The sequence below is a fragment of the Staurois parvus genome, unplaced genomic scaffold (genome assembly GCF_062004578.1).
Source record: "Staurois parvus isolate SC_StPar_1 unplaced genomic scaffold, SC_StPar_1.0 ptg000031l, whole genome shotgun sequence".
NCBI classification, from domain to species: Eukaryota; Metazoa; Chordata; class Amphibia; order Anura; family Ranidae; genus Staurois; species Staurois parvus.
The window spans coordinates 16,427,217-16,447,973 of record NW_028317827.1 but is presented as its reverse complement, the minus strand read 5'-3'; the positions used below and the strand labels follow the sequence as shown (position 1 = coordinate 16,447,973).

The 20,757-nt window shown below is 44.2% G+C and overlaps 1 protein-coding gene across 1 annotated transcript in view; it reads left to right on the top strand.

Moving 5' to 3' along the window:
- The first annotated feature begins 436 nt into the window (after positions 1 to 436).
- The window catches only part of STK39 (serine/threonine kinase 39), a 466,349-nt gene continuing 446,028 nt past the window's right edge, over positions 437 to 20,757 (top strand). Inside the window, exon 1 of the mRNA XM_089660286.1 lies at positions 437 to 627. Within this exon, the coding sequence (XP_089516412.1) occupies positions 537 to 627 (91 nt within the window). The 5' untranslated portion in view covers positions 437 to 536. The remainder of the gene's footprint in view (positions 628 to 20,757) is intronic.

Genomic DNA, 20,757 nt, shown 5'->3' with positions numbered 1-20,757 from the left:
TACGGAGGGATTGGACGATAGAGGAGAGGGGTCATAGGACAGAGTAGAGGGATGATACGGAGGTATCGTACGATAGAGGGATCATAGGACAGAATAAAGGGACGATACGGAGGGATCGGACGATAGAGGAGGGGGATCATAGTACAGAATAGAGGGATGATACGGAGGGATCGGACGATAGAGAGATCATAGGACAGAATAGAGGGATGATACGGAGGGATCGGACGATAGAGGGATCATAGGACAGAAAGGATGGCTGTGGCGATCCCTGGAGAAGACTGGCAGCAGAGCCGTGTACATTGTCCCCGTTGGGTCGGCTGTGACTCCGCAGCGCACAGGTTGCCGGTCCGGACAGGCGGCGTATCATCAGCTCAGGCAGCCCCGCCCCTTTCCCCGTCCGCTGTCACCCAGGAGGAAGCCCCTCCCCTCCCCGCCCCCTCCTGTCCCCGGTGCCGCCCGCCTGTCACTGAGCCCGCTGTAAGTGGCAGTCCGCAGCAGAGGTGCCCGGCAGCCGCAGCATCGCCCTCCTCAGCACCATGGCAGAGCAGACGGAGTCCCCGGTGCACGGCCAGCAGCAGATCGGGTGGCCAATCTGCAGGGAGAGCTACGAACTCCAGGAGGTGATCGGTCAGTGCCTCTAATCCCCCATAGCGGCGCCTCGTATGTCAGGTTGTCAGACACTCAGGTAGCAGGACATGGGGCCTACCGGCATCCTCCGTCCCCTCCCCCTCCCCGGGCTCTCCCCCGGCACAGCTGTCACTGCAGTGATGCTGCACATTACAAATCCCATCTCCTCCGATCACATCACCAGCCAGGAGAAAGTTCCCCGGCATTGCATCACCTTGCAGCGGCGGCGGCACCAGACTTTTCTGCTGTCACTCCCTCCGGGGCCCTTTAAGATCACACCTCCTACACCCCACTGTGTGTCCTGGTCCCGGATCCTGGTCCCTCCTAGGCTGCCTGGATCCCGGATGGACAGGAGGAGGGGACGAGGAGGAGGAGAGGACGACATCATCTGCCCTCAAGGACAGAGCACAGGGGGCAGAGAACACAATTCACCAGCATCCACCCCTCTGCCTGCACCTTCTTCCCCCACATCCGGGCCTTTACCTGCCATGGCTGGGAGGGCTCCCCTCCCCCCTCCTCCTGTCTGCATGTTGGACACACAATACATGATTAACCCAAAAAGTTTCTTTAGTGGAAGGTAGAGAAGTGTCAAATCCCAGGTCAGGTCATGTTTTTGCTGTCAGTGTACCCTTGGGGAGATTTCCCTTCACTTCCTGTCCCAGAGACACACCAAGAGGTTAGAGGAGATCTCTGGAAGTGAGAGGGATTCCCCCCACCCATGGGTGTCCCCAGTAGAAGAGGTCCCCTTACTTCTTGTTCTGGGGATGTTGGGGTTGCCCTCACTTTTTCCTGCTTACTTGCATTGGTCACCAGTAGAAAGGTGCTCAGCTACACTGGTAAGCAATGGAGATGTGTCTTCTTACCCTAGTGATCAGTGGAAAACTTTCCCCCAGTTATGACATGTTCATTTCTGAGAGTTTTGCTTTTGTCTGACAGCAGATTTTGCTATATTTATTTTCGTTTTTGTGTAAATATGTATATAATTATTTATTTTTGTATATTCTGTATATGATTTTATGTTTATTGATTGTAAGACTTTTAATAAAGAAAAATTGGAAAAGTGTTGTCCCCCACCGACAATGGTGATCAGTGAAAAACTTTTACTTTACATAGAAGTTTGATAGAAAAGTGCCATCTTACTCTAGAGATCAGTGGAAATGTTTTCCTTTACATAGGCGATTGATGGAAGAGTTCCCCTTTACACAAGGGAGTGATGAAAACGTACCCCCTAACGCTGGTGATTGGTGGAAAAGTGCCTCCTTATAGTTGTGATTGGTGGAAAAGCGCCCCCTTTTTACTGGCAATTGGTGGAAAAGTGCCCCCTTATACTGGTGATTGGTGGAAAAGTGCCCCCTTATACTGGTGATTGGTGGAAAAGTGTCCCCTTATACTGGCGTTAGGTGGAAAAGTGCCCCCTTCTGGGGATTGGTGGAAAAGTGCGCCCTAACGATGGTGATTGGTGGAAAAATTCCCCTTATACTGGCGATTTGGTGGAAAAGTGCCCCTAATGCTGGTGATTGGTGGAAAAGTGCCCCTTATACTGGTGATTGGTGAAAAAGTGCCCCTTATACTGGTGATTGGTGAAAAAGTGCCCCCTTCTGCTGGTGATTGGTGGAAAAGCCTCTAACATTAGTGGGCAGCAGAGAAGCTCCCAGTTACCTGTAGGTAAAAATCACCAAGGGGACTTTAGTACCACTTTAAATTAGAATTAGTGGGAAAGTGCCCCCTTATACTGGCGATTGGTGGAAAAGTGCCCCCTTATACTGGCAATTGGTGGAAAAGCGCCTCCTTGCACTGGTGATTGGTGGAAAAGTGCCCCCTTATACTGGCGATTGGTGGAAAAGCACCTTCTTACACTGGTGATTGGTGGAAAAGTGCCTCCTTACACTGGTGATTGGTGGAAAAGTGCCCCTTATACTGGCGATTGGTGGAAAAGTGCCCCCTTATACTGGCAATTGGTGGAAAAGCGCCTCCTTACACTGGTGATTGGTGGAAAAGTGCCCCCTTATACTGGCGATTGGTGGAAAAGCGCCTTCTTACACTGGTGATTGGTGGAAAAGTGTCCCCTTACACTGGTGATTGGTGGAAAAGTGCGCCCTTATGCTGGCAATATGTAACATGTTCCCATAGCTGCAGCTGCGTCCGCCCCCCCCCCTCCCTCCCTCTGACAGTCAGTACGGGGAAACTTCTCCCCATACTATCTGTCAAATTTGAAAACAGCGCGGCTGTGCGGGGCTCCTCCCACACGGCCACATCATTTATTCAAAGACTTCCGTGAATGGATGAACTGCAAGTCCTGACAGCCTTAGCAGCTTAGCGGCTGTCGGCTGGTAGTTTTCAATGAACTATCACAGCTCTGTGGAGCACTGTGGTAGTTCATTGCAGCTTCCTGTCAGTATATCTGCTTGTCCATACATCCCGTACAGCAAGCAGATATTCGGACAGGTCTGCAGGAGACCTGCATGGCACCAGCAATCTTACTGATCACTGGTGCAATGCTTTACAGGCGCCTTTGGGCAAAAATAATAATGCACATTTTTTTACTTGCAAAAAAATGTACATGTATTATTTTTGTCCAAAAGGTGAACTTATTCTTTAAAGCAGAATTAAACCCTCCTATCCTTTACAGCCAAGGAAGCTGCTTCTGTTTGATCTGCAACTACCATGGTCATTTATGACACCAGCCATTTGATGGATTGGCAGTTTGGTTGAGGACACAAGCACCTGTGACAGCGATTCCGGCATTCCAGGAATGTAACTGTTTTTTGAAACCATTAAGCCTCGTTCACACCATACATACAAGAAATCTGATAGAAACCGACGCACAGGTTTCACTTGCAGAGACATCAGTTTACATCAGTTTTCATGCGCGCTTCACTTGGTTTTATACACGTTGCAGATCCGTGCACAGAAAAAATCCTGCATGTTGTACTAGCGTTGTGGTTTGAACAGGGCACATAGAGAACTGATTTTGTTGTGCCTTTACAGAACACATGCAGAAAAACTGACGTCTCTGCACCATGGTGTGAACGAGGGCTTCATTGATGGGTTTAGTTCCACTTTATGATTTACTGCTGCTCAGGGACTCTGGGCTTCAGCAAAATGGCAGCCTCCAGGAAGAAGAAACAGGAGCAATGCTGGAGGCAATTTATAGCACACACTAATTTTGGTGGCATAATATTAATGTGGAATGTATGTCCTTGTTAAAGAACATTATTATTTATCAAGTTGTTATGGGTAAAGTTACGCTTTAAGAATAAAATGCTTGGAGATTATAGCTTTTGGTAGAAGAGTCTTTGAAGGTTTTCATTACTCCGAGTCATTGGACTTGTGTTAATGTTGAAGGTGTTTCTCAGCTTCTCCAAGCCACTTCTTCCCTTCATTAGTTTCTTCAGTTATAGAAGTGGCTTGGATAAGCTATGAAATGTCTTCCACACTATAGAACATGAATGAGTTCAGATGAATGCGACCAACTACAACTAGCCTTAGAAGACTTTGTATGGCAATTCTTCATTCCCTTTTTCCTAGCGCATTTTTAAAAATTGTGTGCTGAGGAACTGCGGAGTCTGTATACAGATACTGAGAGTTCAGTTGAGTGCCAGGATTGTATAGCTGTAGTGTGCATGCGTAAAAATCTCATTATTAGTGGCTGGTCAGTAGCCAAAAAAAAGAAGACACTAGTTTGGAAAAAAGAATTTGAAAGCATGGCATTCATAATGATAGAGCGGTGATGGGTCATCACTAGAGGAGGGAAAACTAAGAGGTAAGGCTGCAATATTGTGCAGGTATCCGCCTTCCCATCTCAGGTTCCACTTTAATCCGTGGGGCACATCTCAGCATTTGAAGCGCTTTTCTAGAAACTCTTTAATGCTTAACATGAGAATTCCAATTATATCCTATGGTGCCATACACACCTGAGCATCGTGTCACTTGTTGCTTGAAGCTCGAAAAAGTACATGAGCTTATTTCGGGTAGAGTTACGCATTTTTGGTCCCTATAGATTTCAACAGGAGCACCTGAAAAACGCACGTAGTGTAAAGTTTTTTGCACCTCCTTCTCTTACTAATTAGATTTCTACCGACTAAAATAAAAAGCATCAATCCTGTACAAATACAAAATATGCTCCTGCTCAAGCGTGAATGTAGCCTAAAGGGTCAGCCCACAAGAGAGGTTTCAGTTGTAGGTGAGGCCGGGTAGGCCACCCATGGTTTTTTGAATACTACATCATGTCTTCCATATTCCTTATGCTGCTCCAGCACCTCCTGTTGCATTCTTTATCAGTACAAAGAAAATCAAGCAGGCAGTATGAGATCCTCTAATGATGGCCTAACCTCAAACCTACAATCTAGCCTAAAGGGTCAGCCCACTCCATAGAGAGGTTTCAGTTCTAGGTGAGGCCTGGTAGGCCACTCATGGATTTTTGAACACTGCATCATGTTTTCCATATTCCTTATGCTGTTCCAGCACCTCCTGTTGCATTCTTTATCAGTACAAAGAAAATGGCAGTATGTGGTCCTCTAATGATGGCCTAACCTCAAACCTACAATCTAGCCTAAAGGGTCAGTCCACGCCAAAGAGAGGTTTCAGTTCTAGGTGAGGCTTGGCAGACCGCTCATGGCTTTTTGGATACTATATCATCTCTTCCATTAATCCCTCCTGTTGGGTTCTCAAAAGAAAATCAAGACGGCAGTGTGGGATCCTCAAATGATGACCACAACGGGTGACCCAGAAATCTCCCCAATGGAGTCCCTGAAATATATAGGAATGAATATGGGTTTACTCCGCCATCATCTGCCGAAGACTAGAATATCAGTAGTAAGTGACCTGACCCTTCAGGCCATGTACATTTGGGTTTCAGCATGTTTTAGGAGCAATGTTTACCTTGTTAAAGCTATCAATGGGTTCTGGGCAGCTTGTTGAAGCTTTTATAGCACTCTTCAGCTGTAGTTTCAGGTTGTTAAAGACTGATGACAATGGATGTGCTGGCTATCTTTTCAGAGGTTTCTAAAGTAGAACTGAAGGCAAACATTTGTTTTTTTAAATTTTAGATAGAGCAAAGGAGGGTTAAAACCTCTGTCAGGTTTTTTGGCCATCTGTGTCCCACTGGGGAGCTTTCCCTTCATTTCCTGGCCTATACCCAAAACAGCAAGTAAGAAGAAATCCCACCAAAGTGATGGAAATCCCTTGTAGGCACCAGAATTCTAGTGTCCCCTTTGGAAGATTTTCCCTTTATTCCTGTTCTGGTGACTCAAAATTTGGGATTTTCTTTCACTTTCGGGTGATAATGGTTACAAGGATAGGTTATATCTACCTTAAGCTGGCCATCCATTATACAATATTCTGTACAATTTCAATACAATCTCCTTTAGATTTACCTTCAACTACAGGCAGTCCCCGGGTTACAAACAAGATAGGTTCTGTAGGTTTGTTCTTACAGTGGAAGCAAAGTCCACTTTAGAACTTATACCTACAGGTAAGGCTATAATAAGGCTTACCTATATGTACAGGGAACATCTTCTACATTTGCACTGTTTAGGAGATATTCACATAACATGCAGCCGGTGACATCACTGACGCATGCGCTCTGAAGGTACAGCACACTGTGTCGGATCTTCAGAGCTCCATGCCGTAGCCGAGGGCTTCAGTGCGCATGCGCGGGAGTGAAGTTATCATGGCCTTGGCCATTCATACGACCAGAGCCCACAAACCTGGAATGAATTGCTGGTGAAGATGGCAGCCCCAGGGAGCAGTGACAGTTCTGTTCTGGACGGCTCTGTGTGAAAGTAAGTCTGCCATAATGTTGTAGTATGCAGTGTATACAGGGGCGGACTGACCATTTGGAAACTCGGGCACTGCCTGAGGGCCTGGGGTCAGTAGGGGGCCCCATGAGATGCCCCTGGTACCTTATACATAGGCTTTTTTGAGTTTGGGCAAGGACACAGGGGCCCCATGATCCCCTATTGAGGGCCCGGGGTCAGTAGGGGGCCCCATGAGACGCCCCTGGTACCTTATACATAGGCTTTTTTGAGTTTGGGCAAGGACACAGGGGCCCCATGATCCCCTATTGCCCGGGGGCCCCATGAGTTGTCAGTCCGCCCCTGGGTGTATACTAGTACATTATGACCTAAACCTGCCGGGGACCGTTGTTTTGTTTTTTTTCTTGCGGTTTCCTACTGCTTTAAGTTGAATTTGTATGTAAGTTGGAAGAGGTAATTTTTTTAAGTGTAACTCCAGCCAAAAAACAATTTTTAGTTTTGGATAGCATAGGGAAGGGTTAACTGGCCATGCAGTGATGTTGGATTGCTGACAGGTCCAGTAGGAGGCAGCATGCGGTGAGCAGCAAGATGGCTGTCCGGTGGTTTCTGGGACCAGCAGGACGTCAGCTCTGTGTTCTTAAGCACAAGTCATATGTAAGTTGGATGTTTGTAACTCAGGGACTGCCTGTATGTAAAGCAACAACAAAGAAAAATTCCCAACTCAGCTTACCAACCAGCCTGCAACCAACCAAATTGTCTTGTCTAACAGTTCATGTTAATAACAGGGATTTAGTTTGCACACATTTGCAAATACATGTGTTAGCTGCAGAGCCTCTTCATGGCACCCCAGTATTTTCTGCAGTCCTAACTCTATACATTTTGAGAGGCTCTGCAGTTTATGCATGCATTTGCAAATACGTGCAAACTAAACCCGTTATTATTGTGAACTGTTAGACAGGACAATTTGGTTGGTTGCAGGCTGGTTGGTATGCTGAGCTGGGAATTTTTCTTTGTTGTTGGTTGACATGCATTACCCTTCCATGTGCTCCTTGCTGCAAAGGCCCGGTATAGATTAGGGTAGTTGCCATTTGTTTGTGCTGCCTGTATGTAGTTCAAGGACCTGTCTTATTGGATATAAATTGAATGTGTTATTTCATATTATATGGTTTCTGGTAAAAATTGTACGGGCAGCCTTACAGGGACACAGACAGCAATAAAAACTTGACAGATGTTCTAATCCTTATCCACTATCTAAAATAAAAAAAAGTGTTGCCTTCAGGTTGTAGTGCTGAAGCTGCTTGTGAAAGTATAACTAAACCCAAAATAAAAAAAGTGATATGTTTAAAAATGTATAAGAAATAAAGTATGTGTTGTACTCACAAACGACAATAAAGTCAAGGCACGTCATAAAGAACAGCTGGGTCAACACCGCGCTGAGTAACAGTCCACAATGGGCAGTGTAGACATCCAATAGGCATCCAATAGGCTGACGCGTTTCGAGGACTTGCCTCTTCCTCAGAGCCACTCTGAGGAAGAGGCAAGTCCTCGAAACGCGTCAGCCTGTTGGATGTCTACACTTCCCATTGCGGACTGTTACTCAGCGCGGTGTTGACCCAGCTGTTCTTTATGACTTTATTGTCGTTTGTGAGTACAACACATACTTTATTTCTTATTAAACATTTTTTATGGTAATGCACTAGGCCTGTGCGCCTTCTATTTGCTCTTTCCTCATTCAGTATATTTGGATTCTCCCGGTCCATTTGAGGACAGAAAGGTGTGCATGTTCCAGGACATTCTTAATGTGGTTGTAGTCCATCCCCAAGCGCAGGAGCATTTGTGTTTGCTGGTTCTTTAAAAAAAGTGATATATTGCGGCTTTCCTTAGATGAGGTGGATGCATTTGTTTTCTTTTTTCAGGCTCTTTTCCCCTGTATTTTCACCTGGTATGTGTTGGTGCAGCACTAGACTCCATGGTAGACTGAAGACAAAAGTCAATCAAATTTCTAGACACCTCTCTTTGGTAGCCCAAAGGGTCCCTGGAGCTGTCTATAGAACATTAAAAGAATGAGAGCTCCACGAAGTTTGAGTAAGTTCAGTGAGAATTTTGTTTTACATCACAAAGTTGAAAATCCAACGTGTTCCAGGAGTTTATGTTCTGGGGGACATCAGCCTTTGCTCTCAGGAAGGGGACAGGGTCCTCGAAATGCGTCAGAGTTCACACCATCTTGTCTTCAGTTGGAGGTGGACCGCGGTCCCCATTGTATGTTAATGCAAACACATGCCAACTGCCTCCTTGGTTTGTGAGTAATGCCTTTGTCCTATATTTTCAGTAAATGGATTTGCGGTAATGCGACAGGCGTTTGCGCGCTCTTTGTTTTCATATTTTTGGGCAGTGTTGGATTTCCTCAGTCTGAGGAGGGCTGCACCGCCATTTCTTTCCAGTCCTGATTGTGGAAAGTCCATGGGATCACACCTAGAGTCATGGTATCCATTTCTGGGTGCCAAGTGTCAAGTTGGACAATCTTTTTACTTGCCTATTGGATATGGTGCCTAGAGAGCCGGGCCATAGAACCACCGAGAGTCGGATGCGACTGAACAGAGAACGCACACATCCTAGGTCATCTTCTACTTGCAGCAGCTCAGTGATGGCGTGCAAAAACTTTTTGTCTTTTTTGTTTGCCGAGTTTAAGACTTGAAGACTGAGATAAGAGAAACCACAGATTTAGAACTGATGTTGTGTTTACATGCTGACTTCTTGCTGATAAGCTGCTCTCCGCTGATTGGACGCTGACTCTGCTTTTAACTCTTTTTCAACATTTGAGGCAGGAAAGTTTATTTACACCCCAGTCACATCAAACTCGACCTTGAGATCGTGCGACTAACAGAGAAGTCGCACAATTTCAAAGTCAGGTGACTTGCAGATTTGAGGTGCGATTTACAAGACATCTAACACATATGTCTGTGCAAATCACACCAAAAATAGTGCATGGACCACTTTACAAATCGGTGCGGCTCCGACCAAGTCTGATCCGCACTGATATGACTGCTCTTCTTGAGGACAATAGGGTGCGACTTGGCATGCGCAAGTCGCATGGCAAGCAAATCGCATGCCAATTCTCATCCAGTGTGACCGGGGACTTAGGCTCCATGCACACTAGTGTTTTTTCTGCTCCTAGAAGCTGCTATCAGCATTTTTTTCTGCTCCTAGAAGCTAAATGATGCTATTCAAATGTACCCCAAATGTACACTGTCTGCGTTTAGGGACATGCATTTGCATGCGCATCCCATGCGTGGGAAGATGGATAGGTACACCTGTGTGAATCAGGCCCTAGATGTTCTTGCTTTTAGCTATGTTTACACCCGTTTGCATGCACTTAGATGTGTTTAAAGTGTCTGATCAGATCCTAGAATTCTGTTTCTCATAGGGCTGGTTCACACCACAATTTCTGCATTACAGATATGTTTCTGCATGCGCATTTCTGATGCGTTCCAGTGTGTGTTTTTTTCCCTCTTTTTTTTCTTCATCTCAGTTTAGGACAATTGAGGACATGTGCATTCTGGTGCATTTTTTATGCTTTTTTGTGCTGTGTTCCATGAAGAAAAAAATGCAGCATGTTCTATTTTTGTTGCCTGCACTGTAACGCAATGCACTGGTGTGAACTAGGGCCTTTGGAATCCATGTTAAACACTGTCCATGCATTTTTGATGCATAATTAAGATGCATCTGGTGTGACTCAGCTAAACTGACAGCCACCGTACACAGGTACACCCAGGGGTGGACTGACAACTCATGGGGCCCCCGGGCAATAGGGGATCATGGGGCCCCTGTGTCCTTGCCGAAACTCAAAAAAGCCTATGTACAAGGTACCAGGGGCATCTCTTGGGGCCCCCTACTGACCCCGGGCCCTCAATAGGGGATCATGGGGCCCCTGTGTCCTTGCCCAAACTCAAAAAAGCCTATGAAAAAGGTACCAGGGGCATCTCATGGGGTCCCCTACTGACCCCGGGCCCTCAATAGGCGATCATGGGGCCCCTGTGTCCTTGCCCAAAATAAAAAAAAAATATGAAAAAGGTACCAGGGGCATCTCATGGGGCCCCCTACTGACCCCGGGCCCTCGGGCAGTGCCCGAGTTTCCAAATGGTCAGTCCGCCCCTGGGTATACCACTGTCATTACATGGAAAATATCCCAGGGCCCATTCACACCAGAAACTGTGCATTTGTGCATTTTTAATAAGCTTGCATTTCCTTTGAGAACACTTCCTTCTTCTTCCTTCTTTGGTGTTTTATGTGTAGTGCATTGTCATGCATTTGCATACATTTTGCGAGCGTTGCGAGGAAAATGCAGCTTGCTGTACTTTTTTTTTGCTGCACTGCTCTGCCATAATGTGAACTATACCCATAAGATAACCTGGATTTTGGACTGTCTATGCAGTTGAAGTGCAGTCAAACGTTCATCCCACTGCATTCCACTGTATCTGGTGTGAATGGGCCCAAAATGCGTATTAATGCAGGTTTGACAGTACCAGTGGGAATGAGGCCTCGGGTCCTGGCATATAGGGCATCAAGCCCCTTTGCGTGCAATCTCAGCATTTTAGTGCGCTAGTCCAGCTCTACTGCCTACAGCCTATCAAAGTCTATGGGAGGCTGAAATATGCTGCGGCTGGATGGGGCTGAACTCTTTAATGAGTGGCAATCACATTTAGGGTCCTATGTTTTCAGGGATGCATGCTGGGAATCCAGGTATTTTTATTTGGACCGCCTAAAGTGCCAAGTAAGGATGAATAGACTAGAAATAAAACATTATTCCAGTGACCTGTAAGAAAATACGGTAGACGGCTTTATATGCAATAAACTACAAGTCAATGTAGAGAAGAATGATAATAAGAATAGAAATGATCAAAAATAATTATTACAAAAGATAATTATTTCAAAATGAATCAAAGAATAATTATAAAAAAAATTATAATTAAAATTTGTGCTAATGAATAAAAGGAAATTGTGTTGCTGTGGGTCACCTGACTTTCCACATTATTTATTTATTACAGGTACTTTTATAGCGCCATCAATGTACGCAGCGCTTTACATATATATTGTACATATACATCAGTCCCTAACCCTCAAGGAGCGCACATCGTCTTCGCTCTTTTATCGTCTTAGTGAACAGGATGACTATTTGGTACTTTTTTGAGGGTATTTGTAGACATTTGTCTTCTGTCTTAGTCTAGGTTTGCACCTATGCATTTTCCGCTGCGTTTTGCAGAAACACACTGCAGTTCATTTAACATGATTTCCTATGGGACAGGTTCACATCGCTGCGTTTTTACATGGTGCATTTTTTTGGAGAGGGTCAGAGACTTTTCTAAACTCAAACTGGTTCTATAGTTTTTAATGGAGACCCTGCAGAAAAGTATGTAGTGTGGTTTTTATGCTTTTTTTGACTTGTTTTTTATGCATTTTGCGTTTTATTCTGCCCAGCAACAAGTTGGAAAAAAAAAAAAAGCAAAATGCATAAAAAACGCGTGCATGTGCAAAACACACTGCAAAAAGCAGTGCAGAAATGGATCAAATGGAAACTGCCCAGGTGTGAACGTAGCCTAAGGGCCAGTTCACACTACATGCGTTTCAGCTGATTTTTTTCTGCATCCAGAATGCACAGAAAGTAGGTTATATGGTTGTCAGTGTCATAGTTCACATCAGTGCTTGCGCTTCCAGTGCATTCCGGATGCAGAATAAAAAATGGAACAGGCTGCATTTTACCTGCACAGAACTGTACTGGAATGCGGTAAAACACATAAGAAACGCACCAAAATGTGCTGGTACTTACATATCCCTATTTAAATTGAAGAAAAAGAGGAAAAATTGAGCTGGATTGCATAAAACATGCACTAGAACGCGTAAAAAACGCACTGGAATGTGACAAAAACGCGCATGCAGAAACACATCTGGAATGCATCCAGTCTGTGATGATATAAAGTAACTGTAAATAGTGAAGCGCTATAAATCCTATTAAATACAGCTAAATATTATATATTACTAGCCGTGCACACACAACAGTGCTCAGTGACAAATAATTACAAACAAATAAATATCTCTTTCCACAAGTATAAGTGAAACATGACCTTGAATATGTGACAAACTACAGATAATTGTGCAGTGATTCTTTAACCACTTGCCCTCCTGAGGATTTACCCCCCTTCCTGACGAGGCCTCTTTTTGCTACTCGGCGCTGCACTAATTCAACTGATAATTGCGCGGTCATGCGACGCTGCACCCAAACGAAATTTACGTCCTTTTTTTCCCACAAATAGAGCTTTCTTTCGGTGGTATTTGATCACCTGTGAGCTTTTTATTTTTCACGCTATAAACAAAAAAAATGCCAAAAATTTTGAAGAAAAACAATATTTTTTACTTTCAGCTATAAAAAATATATAGTAAACTCAAAGTTGGTTATAAATTTAGGCCAAAATGTATTCTGCTACATGTTTTTGGTAAAAAAATCCCAATAAGTGTATATTGATTGCTTTGTGTGAAAGTTATAGCGTCTACAAACTATGGTATAAATACTGCAATTTACGCCACTTTTTTGCTATACAGCGCTGCGCTAGTTTAACGGACAATTGCGCGGTCATGCAATACGGTACATAAATGAAATTTACATCCTTTTTTTCCCACAAATAGAGCTACCTTTCGGTGGTATTTGATCGCCTGTGCGGTTTTTATTTTTTGCGCTATAAAAAAAAAGGCTGACAATTTTGCTATAAAACATGTCCAGTAAAAAAAAAATTTAAAAATCAAATTTAGTCATAAATTTCTGCCAAAATGCATTCTGCGACGTCTTTGCTAAAAAAAAAACCCCAATATGTGTAAATTAATTGGTTTACGTGAAAGTTATAGCGTTTACAAATGGCGGGAAAGATACTGGGATTTTTAATTTTTTTTATACTAATAATGGCGGTGATCAGCGTCTTATGGCGGCGATCAGTGACTTATGGCGGCGATCAGCGACTTATGGCGGGACTGCGGGACTGTGGCGGACATTCTGACATTGGGGGGTACTGACTTGGGGTCACTGACATCCCCAGTGACACCAATACAGTGATCAGTGCAAAAACAAAAACACTGACACTGTACTAATGGCACTGGGGAGGAAGGGGTTAAGTTTATTTTGCAGGGAAGGGTTATCTGTGTGAGGGGAGTGTTTTACTAGGGGGCGGGGGTGTGTACTGCAGGGGACACCACTGATCGGGAGAGAGAAACTCTTCTGTCCCGATCAGCTTGTCCTGGAGCTGTCAGGGAACTGACAGAAAGCACAGCTACTGTCAGCGATCGCCGGGACATAGCCAGTAACGACCGTCTGTGACCTGGCGACTGACATCCGCGGCTGTGATCGGCGGGACAGGTAGGGAGGCAGCGCGCCTCGCGTGCGCCTCCTACCTGTTTACAAAACACACATTTTAAAACGTGGTTTTGCCTGCCCATGCCGCCCTGCCGCCGTATTTCTACAGTGGCTGGGCGGCATGTGGTTAAGAAGACAAAATTCCTGTGCTATTTATCAATATCTCTAAACACACTGTGTATATACAAAGGTCAAACCAATCAAATTATATATGTGTTTATTGAGAACATAAAGTCCATGCAAGTGAATCTGTGCTGATGTGATCTTCACTCCAGTGAAAAATGAACACAAATCCTCAAATGGCAGAAATGCCTTTTCACCTCCACACATCGACCCGCGCAGGGCCACAGAGCTATAATAAACAGTAACAGATCCTCTCCACTCCACTCCTCATCACAGGGACCATGGGATAGGAAAAGGACCTCTGCCCAACGCACCTTATTCACTCCTCCTGCACTCAAGGTAACATGTATAGGGTATAAAGCAAGAAACCTTCCATGGTGCAGTATCTTTTTATTTAAATTGCAGATAAAAGTTGGTAAAGCACTCACATGTATCCCCAGTAACAATCGCCTTTCACCACATACTATGGGTGTACTGAATGGTATACTGGGTGTAGCAAGATGGCCGCTGCCGGAAGTGCGTCACCACGTACCAGAAATGACGTACCGACGCGTTGCGTCACGTGACTCGTGACTTCATTAGCGCTTCACTGTTTACAGTTACTTTATATCATCACTTATTGGTTTTAAGTTAAGTGTCAGCAGCTATAGTTAGGTTTGCGACTTCCGCATTAAGCGCAGGAGGATACTTACTGTTAATGCATCCAGTCTGCATTTCCATAGTGTAAACCGACCCTTAAAGTGGAACTCCAGGCAAACAGCTAAGTACGCAGATGACATACTTCTATGGGAGGTATTTTACCTAGCAAAGTGTTTGCATTTCTGTCCATCCAGTCCTGAGATTTACCCAGCTCTGCAAGACACATCTCAGCCCCGTCTGGAAGTACTGGGGACCTGATCTGCTGCACTTCAATGACACTTACAGGTCTTCTCCTTCTCCCAGCCTCTGATTGGAGAATAACCGGAGAAGCAGCAGAATGGAGCTCGTTTCTCTGGTGTTCCTCTCTCCTTCTATTAGCATAGTGATGATTGGTGGCAGTTGGTTTCTTTTGGCTGCTTCTCCCTCTCCCAGTCTTTGCTCTGCTGTACAGGGACTGCAAGAGGCTGATACGAAGTCAAACTCAGGTACTTCAACTGCTTGTGTTAAAAAAAAAAAAAACCATAATGATGTGTTAATGAATGCAGAGCTGAATTAATTTGTGTTTTTTATTGGCCTTCAGTTTAGCTTTAAGGGCCGGTTCACACTATAGAAATGCAGTCCAGATGTGTTCCGGATGCGTTCCCGTATCCTCTTTTTTGACTCATTTTTTACGTGTTCCAGTGCATTTTTGATGCGTTTTTTTACATGTCCCAGTGTGTTTTTGATGCGTTTTTTACATGTCCCAGTGCGTTTTTGATGCGTTTTTTACATGTGCGTTCCAGTGCGTTTTCCCATGTTCCAGTACAGTTCTGTGCAGAAAAAAAGCAGCCTGTTCTACTTTTTTTTCTGCAACTGGAACACACTGGAAGCTCAAGCATTCATGTGAACTGACAGCCATATAACCTACTTTCTGTGCGTTTTGGATGCAGGAAAAAAAGCAACTGAAACGCATGTAGTGTGAACTGGCCCAAAAGCTGAACTCCACACCCAAGTCAAAGTTAGAGCTTGTTTACACTAGCAGGGCCCTCTGAAAAGTGATCTGTAGTGGATAGCTTTTCAGAGAACATTTGACAGGCGGTGAGGTGCTTTGTTTCCTCCTCACTGCCTTCTTTAACCCCTAAAAACCTGCACCACTACATGGAATCTACATGCATTGCATGTGGCTGTGGGGTGGGCATGACTCCATTTACCCATATGGAAATAAAACATATATTTTAAAAATACTCTTCCCAAAAATATTGAAACATATTTGAAATGCTACAATTTTGGTCATATTCAATATATTTATATTGCATGTTGAAATGTGTTTTTTATATATTAGAAAATATCTGAGAAATATTTTTAAAAATAAATATTTTTTACATATATTCTTCAGTTTTTTTTGACATATAAAAAAGTCATTTTACCATATATTCTTACACATATTTGAAATGCTACAATTGTGGCCATATTCAATATATTTCTGAATAATATATCTGAAGAATATATTTAAAAAATATCTATTTTTAAAAATATTTCTCATATATTTTCTAATATATAAAAACACATTTCAACATGCAATATATATATATATTGAAATATATTGAATATGGCCAAAATTGTAGCATTTCAAATATATGTCAATAGTTTTGGGAAGAATATTTTTAAAATACATGTCAAATATATTTTTCTTCCATGTGGGTAGGGGGGATAATTTTTACCATGCTGTAATGAATAATATATGTACACCCCCATCTGCTGCCTTTTCATCTTCATGGAGGATAGTTGGGGGAGGGGGGTTTGGGGTGGGGAGTTAAAAACGCAGCCCAAATGCATTTTTTTTTACCGCTCCCCAACCGCAAATGTAAACCTAGCCTAATTTTTGTAGCGGGGCCCCCTCTGAACTGCAAGAGTTACATTTTTTTTTGTCTAAGGGGGCAGAAATAAGGTGAAAGCCGTACCTTATACCTCACTCCTGCAGGCTTCCTCCTCTTCATAAGGCTGGTCCCCAACCTGTCGCAGTTCCCTAATGTCATCACAAACAATGACGTTGGGTAGCGAGGGAAAAGGTAAGTCATTCACCGTATTCATCATCTCCTAGACAAAAGGCGTATTTAACCCCCGCAGCGTTTTCTTGTGTTGACCGTTTTGCACACGTGCGCACAGTGACAGGATCATTAGCATTTCATGTGACATTATTTGCGTTTATTTTGAAATGTGTCTTTCTTGTGTTCCTGGATCTATCCCCTGAAGACTGATAGGCCAGATGTGGAGACGGCTATATTTAGCTGCCTTGTTGTATTTCCCATAGTGGTGTGGACTTGATGTATGTGAAGGCTGCCTATGTAATGTGATCTGTAGGGAACACGGACCTTCATGCCTCTTGTAGTGTATGTACCATTCAGCACACAATCGCAGTGGTTTCATGTTCTGCTGGTTTTTCTTTCCTTGCATTACATTGTAATTTTCCATTCGATGCATAGTGGAGGTACTCCCATCTGTCATTCTTTACAAATGATGGTTACAGGCAAATTCCAGGTAAGCATGAGGATTTCACATGGAAGGTGTACCTGTCACCTGGTGCTGCCTATTTCAAGAACTGCAGCCTTGTACAGCTGGAATGGTGATGTACCTGTGCCGTGATACTCGTGGCCCTCTCCATGTTCCTGCAGGGCCCCTATGAATGCTCATGAAGCTGAAGAACAGTCAGGCCCAGGGGCAGACTGACAACTCATGGGGCCCCTGGGCAATAGGGGATCATGGGGCCCCTGTGTGCTTGCCCACACTCAAAGCACACTCAAAAAAGCCTATAAAAGGTACCAGTGGCATTTCATGGGGCCCCCTACTGACCCCGGGCCCTCAGGCAGTGCCCTAGAGCTCAAATGGTCAGTCTGCCCCTGGTCAGGCCCCATGCATTTTGATAACGCTGGTAACATTAGCTGTATAAAGTCACATTAAAAACATGAGTTTTCAGCTTTTTTAGCGTGTTTGCATTGGCGTTTAGCGACGTTTTCCCACGTTTTTTCCACGTTTGCATTTTTTAGCGTTTTTACCAAAAAAATTTTTTTTGTGGTCCAAAAAATCCAAAAACGCCAGATTGCGGAGTTTTGCTGCATTTTACCGCATTTTGTTGCGTTTTTCAGCATTAGGATGTTTTTGCAGCTAAAAAACTCCTAGAAGCCCTCTAGTCCTGGGTTTTCTTCCCAGCCAAAAAACGTCCCAGCCAAAAAACGTTGATTACAGTCTGTGTGTGTATGGACACATAGGATAACATGCTGGGGGGTTTACTGGCTGTAGAAAAAACCGTCAAAAGCCAAAAACAGCCGCTGTAAAAACGTCCCGTGTGCAGGAGGACTTAGGCTTGGTTCACACTTTTTGTCCGATTTGTAGCGCTTTTTGCAGTGCATTTTTGAATTAGCGTGTAGCTGCGTTTTGCCGCGTTTATCGCCGTTTTCCCATGTTTTTCCGTATTTGCATTTTTTAGCATTTTTATCAAAAAATATATTTTGTGGTCAAAAAAGTCCAAAAATGTTGGTTTGCAGCGTTTTACTGCATTTTACCATGTTTTGCCGTATTTTTCAGCGTTAGAGCTTTTTTACAGCTAAAAAACTCCTCTAGAAACCCACTAGTCCTGTTTTTTTTTTCCAGCCAAAAAACGTTGATTCCAGTCTCTGTGTGCATGGACACATAGGACAACATGCGGGGGAGTTTACTGGCTGTAGAAAAAAGCGTCAAGTGTGCATGAGGACTTAGGCTTGGTTCACACCAATGCATTGCGCTTTTTTGTCCATTTTGTAGTGCTTTTTGCAGTGCATTTTTGCATTAGCGTGTATCAGCATTTTGCCGTGTTTAGCGACGTTTTCCCACATTTTTTCGTGTTTGTGTTTTTTTACCCAAAAAATTGTTTTTTTAAAAAAGGAAAAGTCCAAAAATGCTGGTTTTACAGCATTTTACCGCGTTTTTCAGCATTAGAACGTTTTTACAGCTAAAAAACTCCTCTGGATACCCACTAGTTCTGGGTTTTTTTACAGCCAAAAAAACTCCCCTGCCAAAAAATGTTGATTCCAGTCTATGTGTGAATGGACACATAGGATAACATGCTGGGGGGTTTACTAGCTGTAAAAAAAACATCACAAGCCAAAAACAGCTGCTGTAAAAACGTCCCGTGTGCATGAGGACTTAGGCTTGGTTCACACCAATGCATTGCGCTTTTTGTCCGTTTTGCAGTGCATTTTTGTATGTGCGTTTTGCATTTTTTTCTTTTTGTTAAAGGGCAGAATGAAAGCGCGAAGTGCGGTAAAAACACACTACATGCGTTTCAGCAGCTTCTCCATTGAACTCTATCGTAGCAAGAAAATGCTGCTTTTCCGCTTATAAAATCCCTGACCCTTTCCAAAAACACAGTCACTCAAAAAAGCATAGATGTGAACATGTCCCATAGGAAACCATGTTAAATGGACTGTAGTGCGTTTCTGCAAAAATGAAAAAGCACAAAAAAATGCATTGGTGTGAACCAGGCCCTACTCTATGAAATTGTATTGTAATCGTATTGTCTGCCCTTCTGTTGTAAAGCGCTGTGTAAACTGTTGGTGCCATATAAATCCTGTATAATAATAATAGGCTGACCGTACATTATACAATTTTCCAGATTTACCAAAATCATATAAGGCTTCATGTACACGAGCCAACCCTGACCTCCAGCCGCTGGAAAAACATAGTACCGCATTTGCTGCGTTTTACCGCAGTTTTGTGTTTTCCTGCAGTCGGTGGTCAAAACATTCCTATCCTGAACGTGATTCTTCCGCGTTCAGGAGGGGGAGGTTTAACGTCACCTAAATGCGGCAACTCCTAAGCTCTGCTAAATGCCTATGTGTACATGGACACAGGCTTGTATGGAGTTGAGTTTGGGAGCTTTGGCAAAAAAATGCCAAAAGCTCCTAAACTCGAGTTTAGGAGATGCTTGTGTACATGAAGCATTAGGTGTTCAGGTTAGGAACGCTTTGACCACTGAAAGCGGTAAAATGCAAAACACGGTAAAACCACAGGAAAACGTGGCAACCGTGGTACCGCGTTTTTGCCATGATTTGCGTTTTTTCTTGGCTGGTGGTCAGGGTAGGCTCGTGTACATGAGGACAAACCTAAACACTTTCAATTTGTATGCACTCAGGCAGGCCTTTGCACTACATAGGTCAGGAGTGTCAAACTCAATTTCATGGCGGGCTGCATCAGCATTATGGTTGCCCTCAAAGGGCCGGTTTTATTTGTAAGATTAGATGTCCAGAGCACCCCACTCCCCATTACATCACAGTGCACCCCCCCTTACCTTGTGCTGCTGCCAGGAAAAAGCTGTAGGCAGAGCTGGGAAGCAGAAAGTGCAGGATCTGGAGGAGGACCAAAGGAGGCGGGGAGTCAGCTGCCAGAGTCTGCGGAATGCTCAGACTAGGGGAGGCAGAGACAGGTGGGTGCTGCGGCTGCACAGAGAGGCACAGGGTCTGTTGGAAGAGTTCTGTCCTTTTCTATTCTGATGACTGATGAGACAAGGGTGGGCAAAGACAAGCCTCTCCACACCTGCACAGAGAATCGCAGGATCTGGCGCAGAAGCTTTTTCTATCCTCTCTGCTGCCAACTGCTGAGACCAAGGGTGGGGAGTTGCAGAAATGAGCCTCTTTGTGGCTGCATGGAAAAGGGCAGGATCTGGTGGAAGAGATCTGTCCTCCTCTCTTCTGTTGACTGCTGAGACAAGGTGGGGACGAGGGAGTGCCACAGCTACAGGAGAGGTCTGAGGGCCACATGAAATGGCCTGGAGGGCCAGATTTGGCCCCCGGGCCTTGTGTTTGACACCTGTGACATTGGGGAATGTAAATCTAAAGGAAGTTGAATAAGAACATCGTCTAATGTATGGCCAGCCTTACAGAAGGCTAAAAAGAGAATGCCCAGGTTGGGGTGCTTCCTGAGATCACCTAAATGTCTGGAATCATGTCATCATCTGAACATATTTGGGACATCTTCTGCTATTTGCTAGGTAGGGCTCCAGTTATGTTTTTAGAAGGCATTTTGGACCATGTGCGTCATATTGTGGCATTATTGGGCACCCAGGACAGGCGGCCCAGGTACAGCTCCAAGCAGCCTGTCAGAATCTATAGCAAGCTGAAATATGTGGTGGCTGGACACAGTACAGAGCAATACTGTGTGTTCAGGGATGTACGCCCTAAGAATGAGTACTGCTCAGTACAGCGT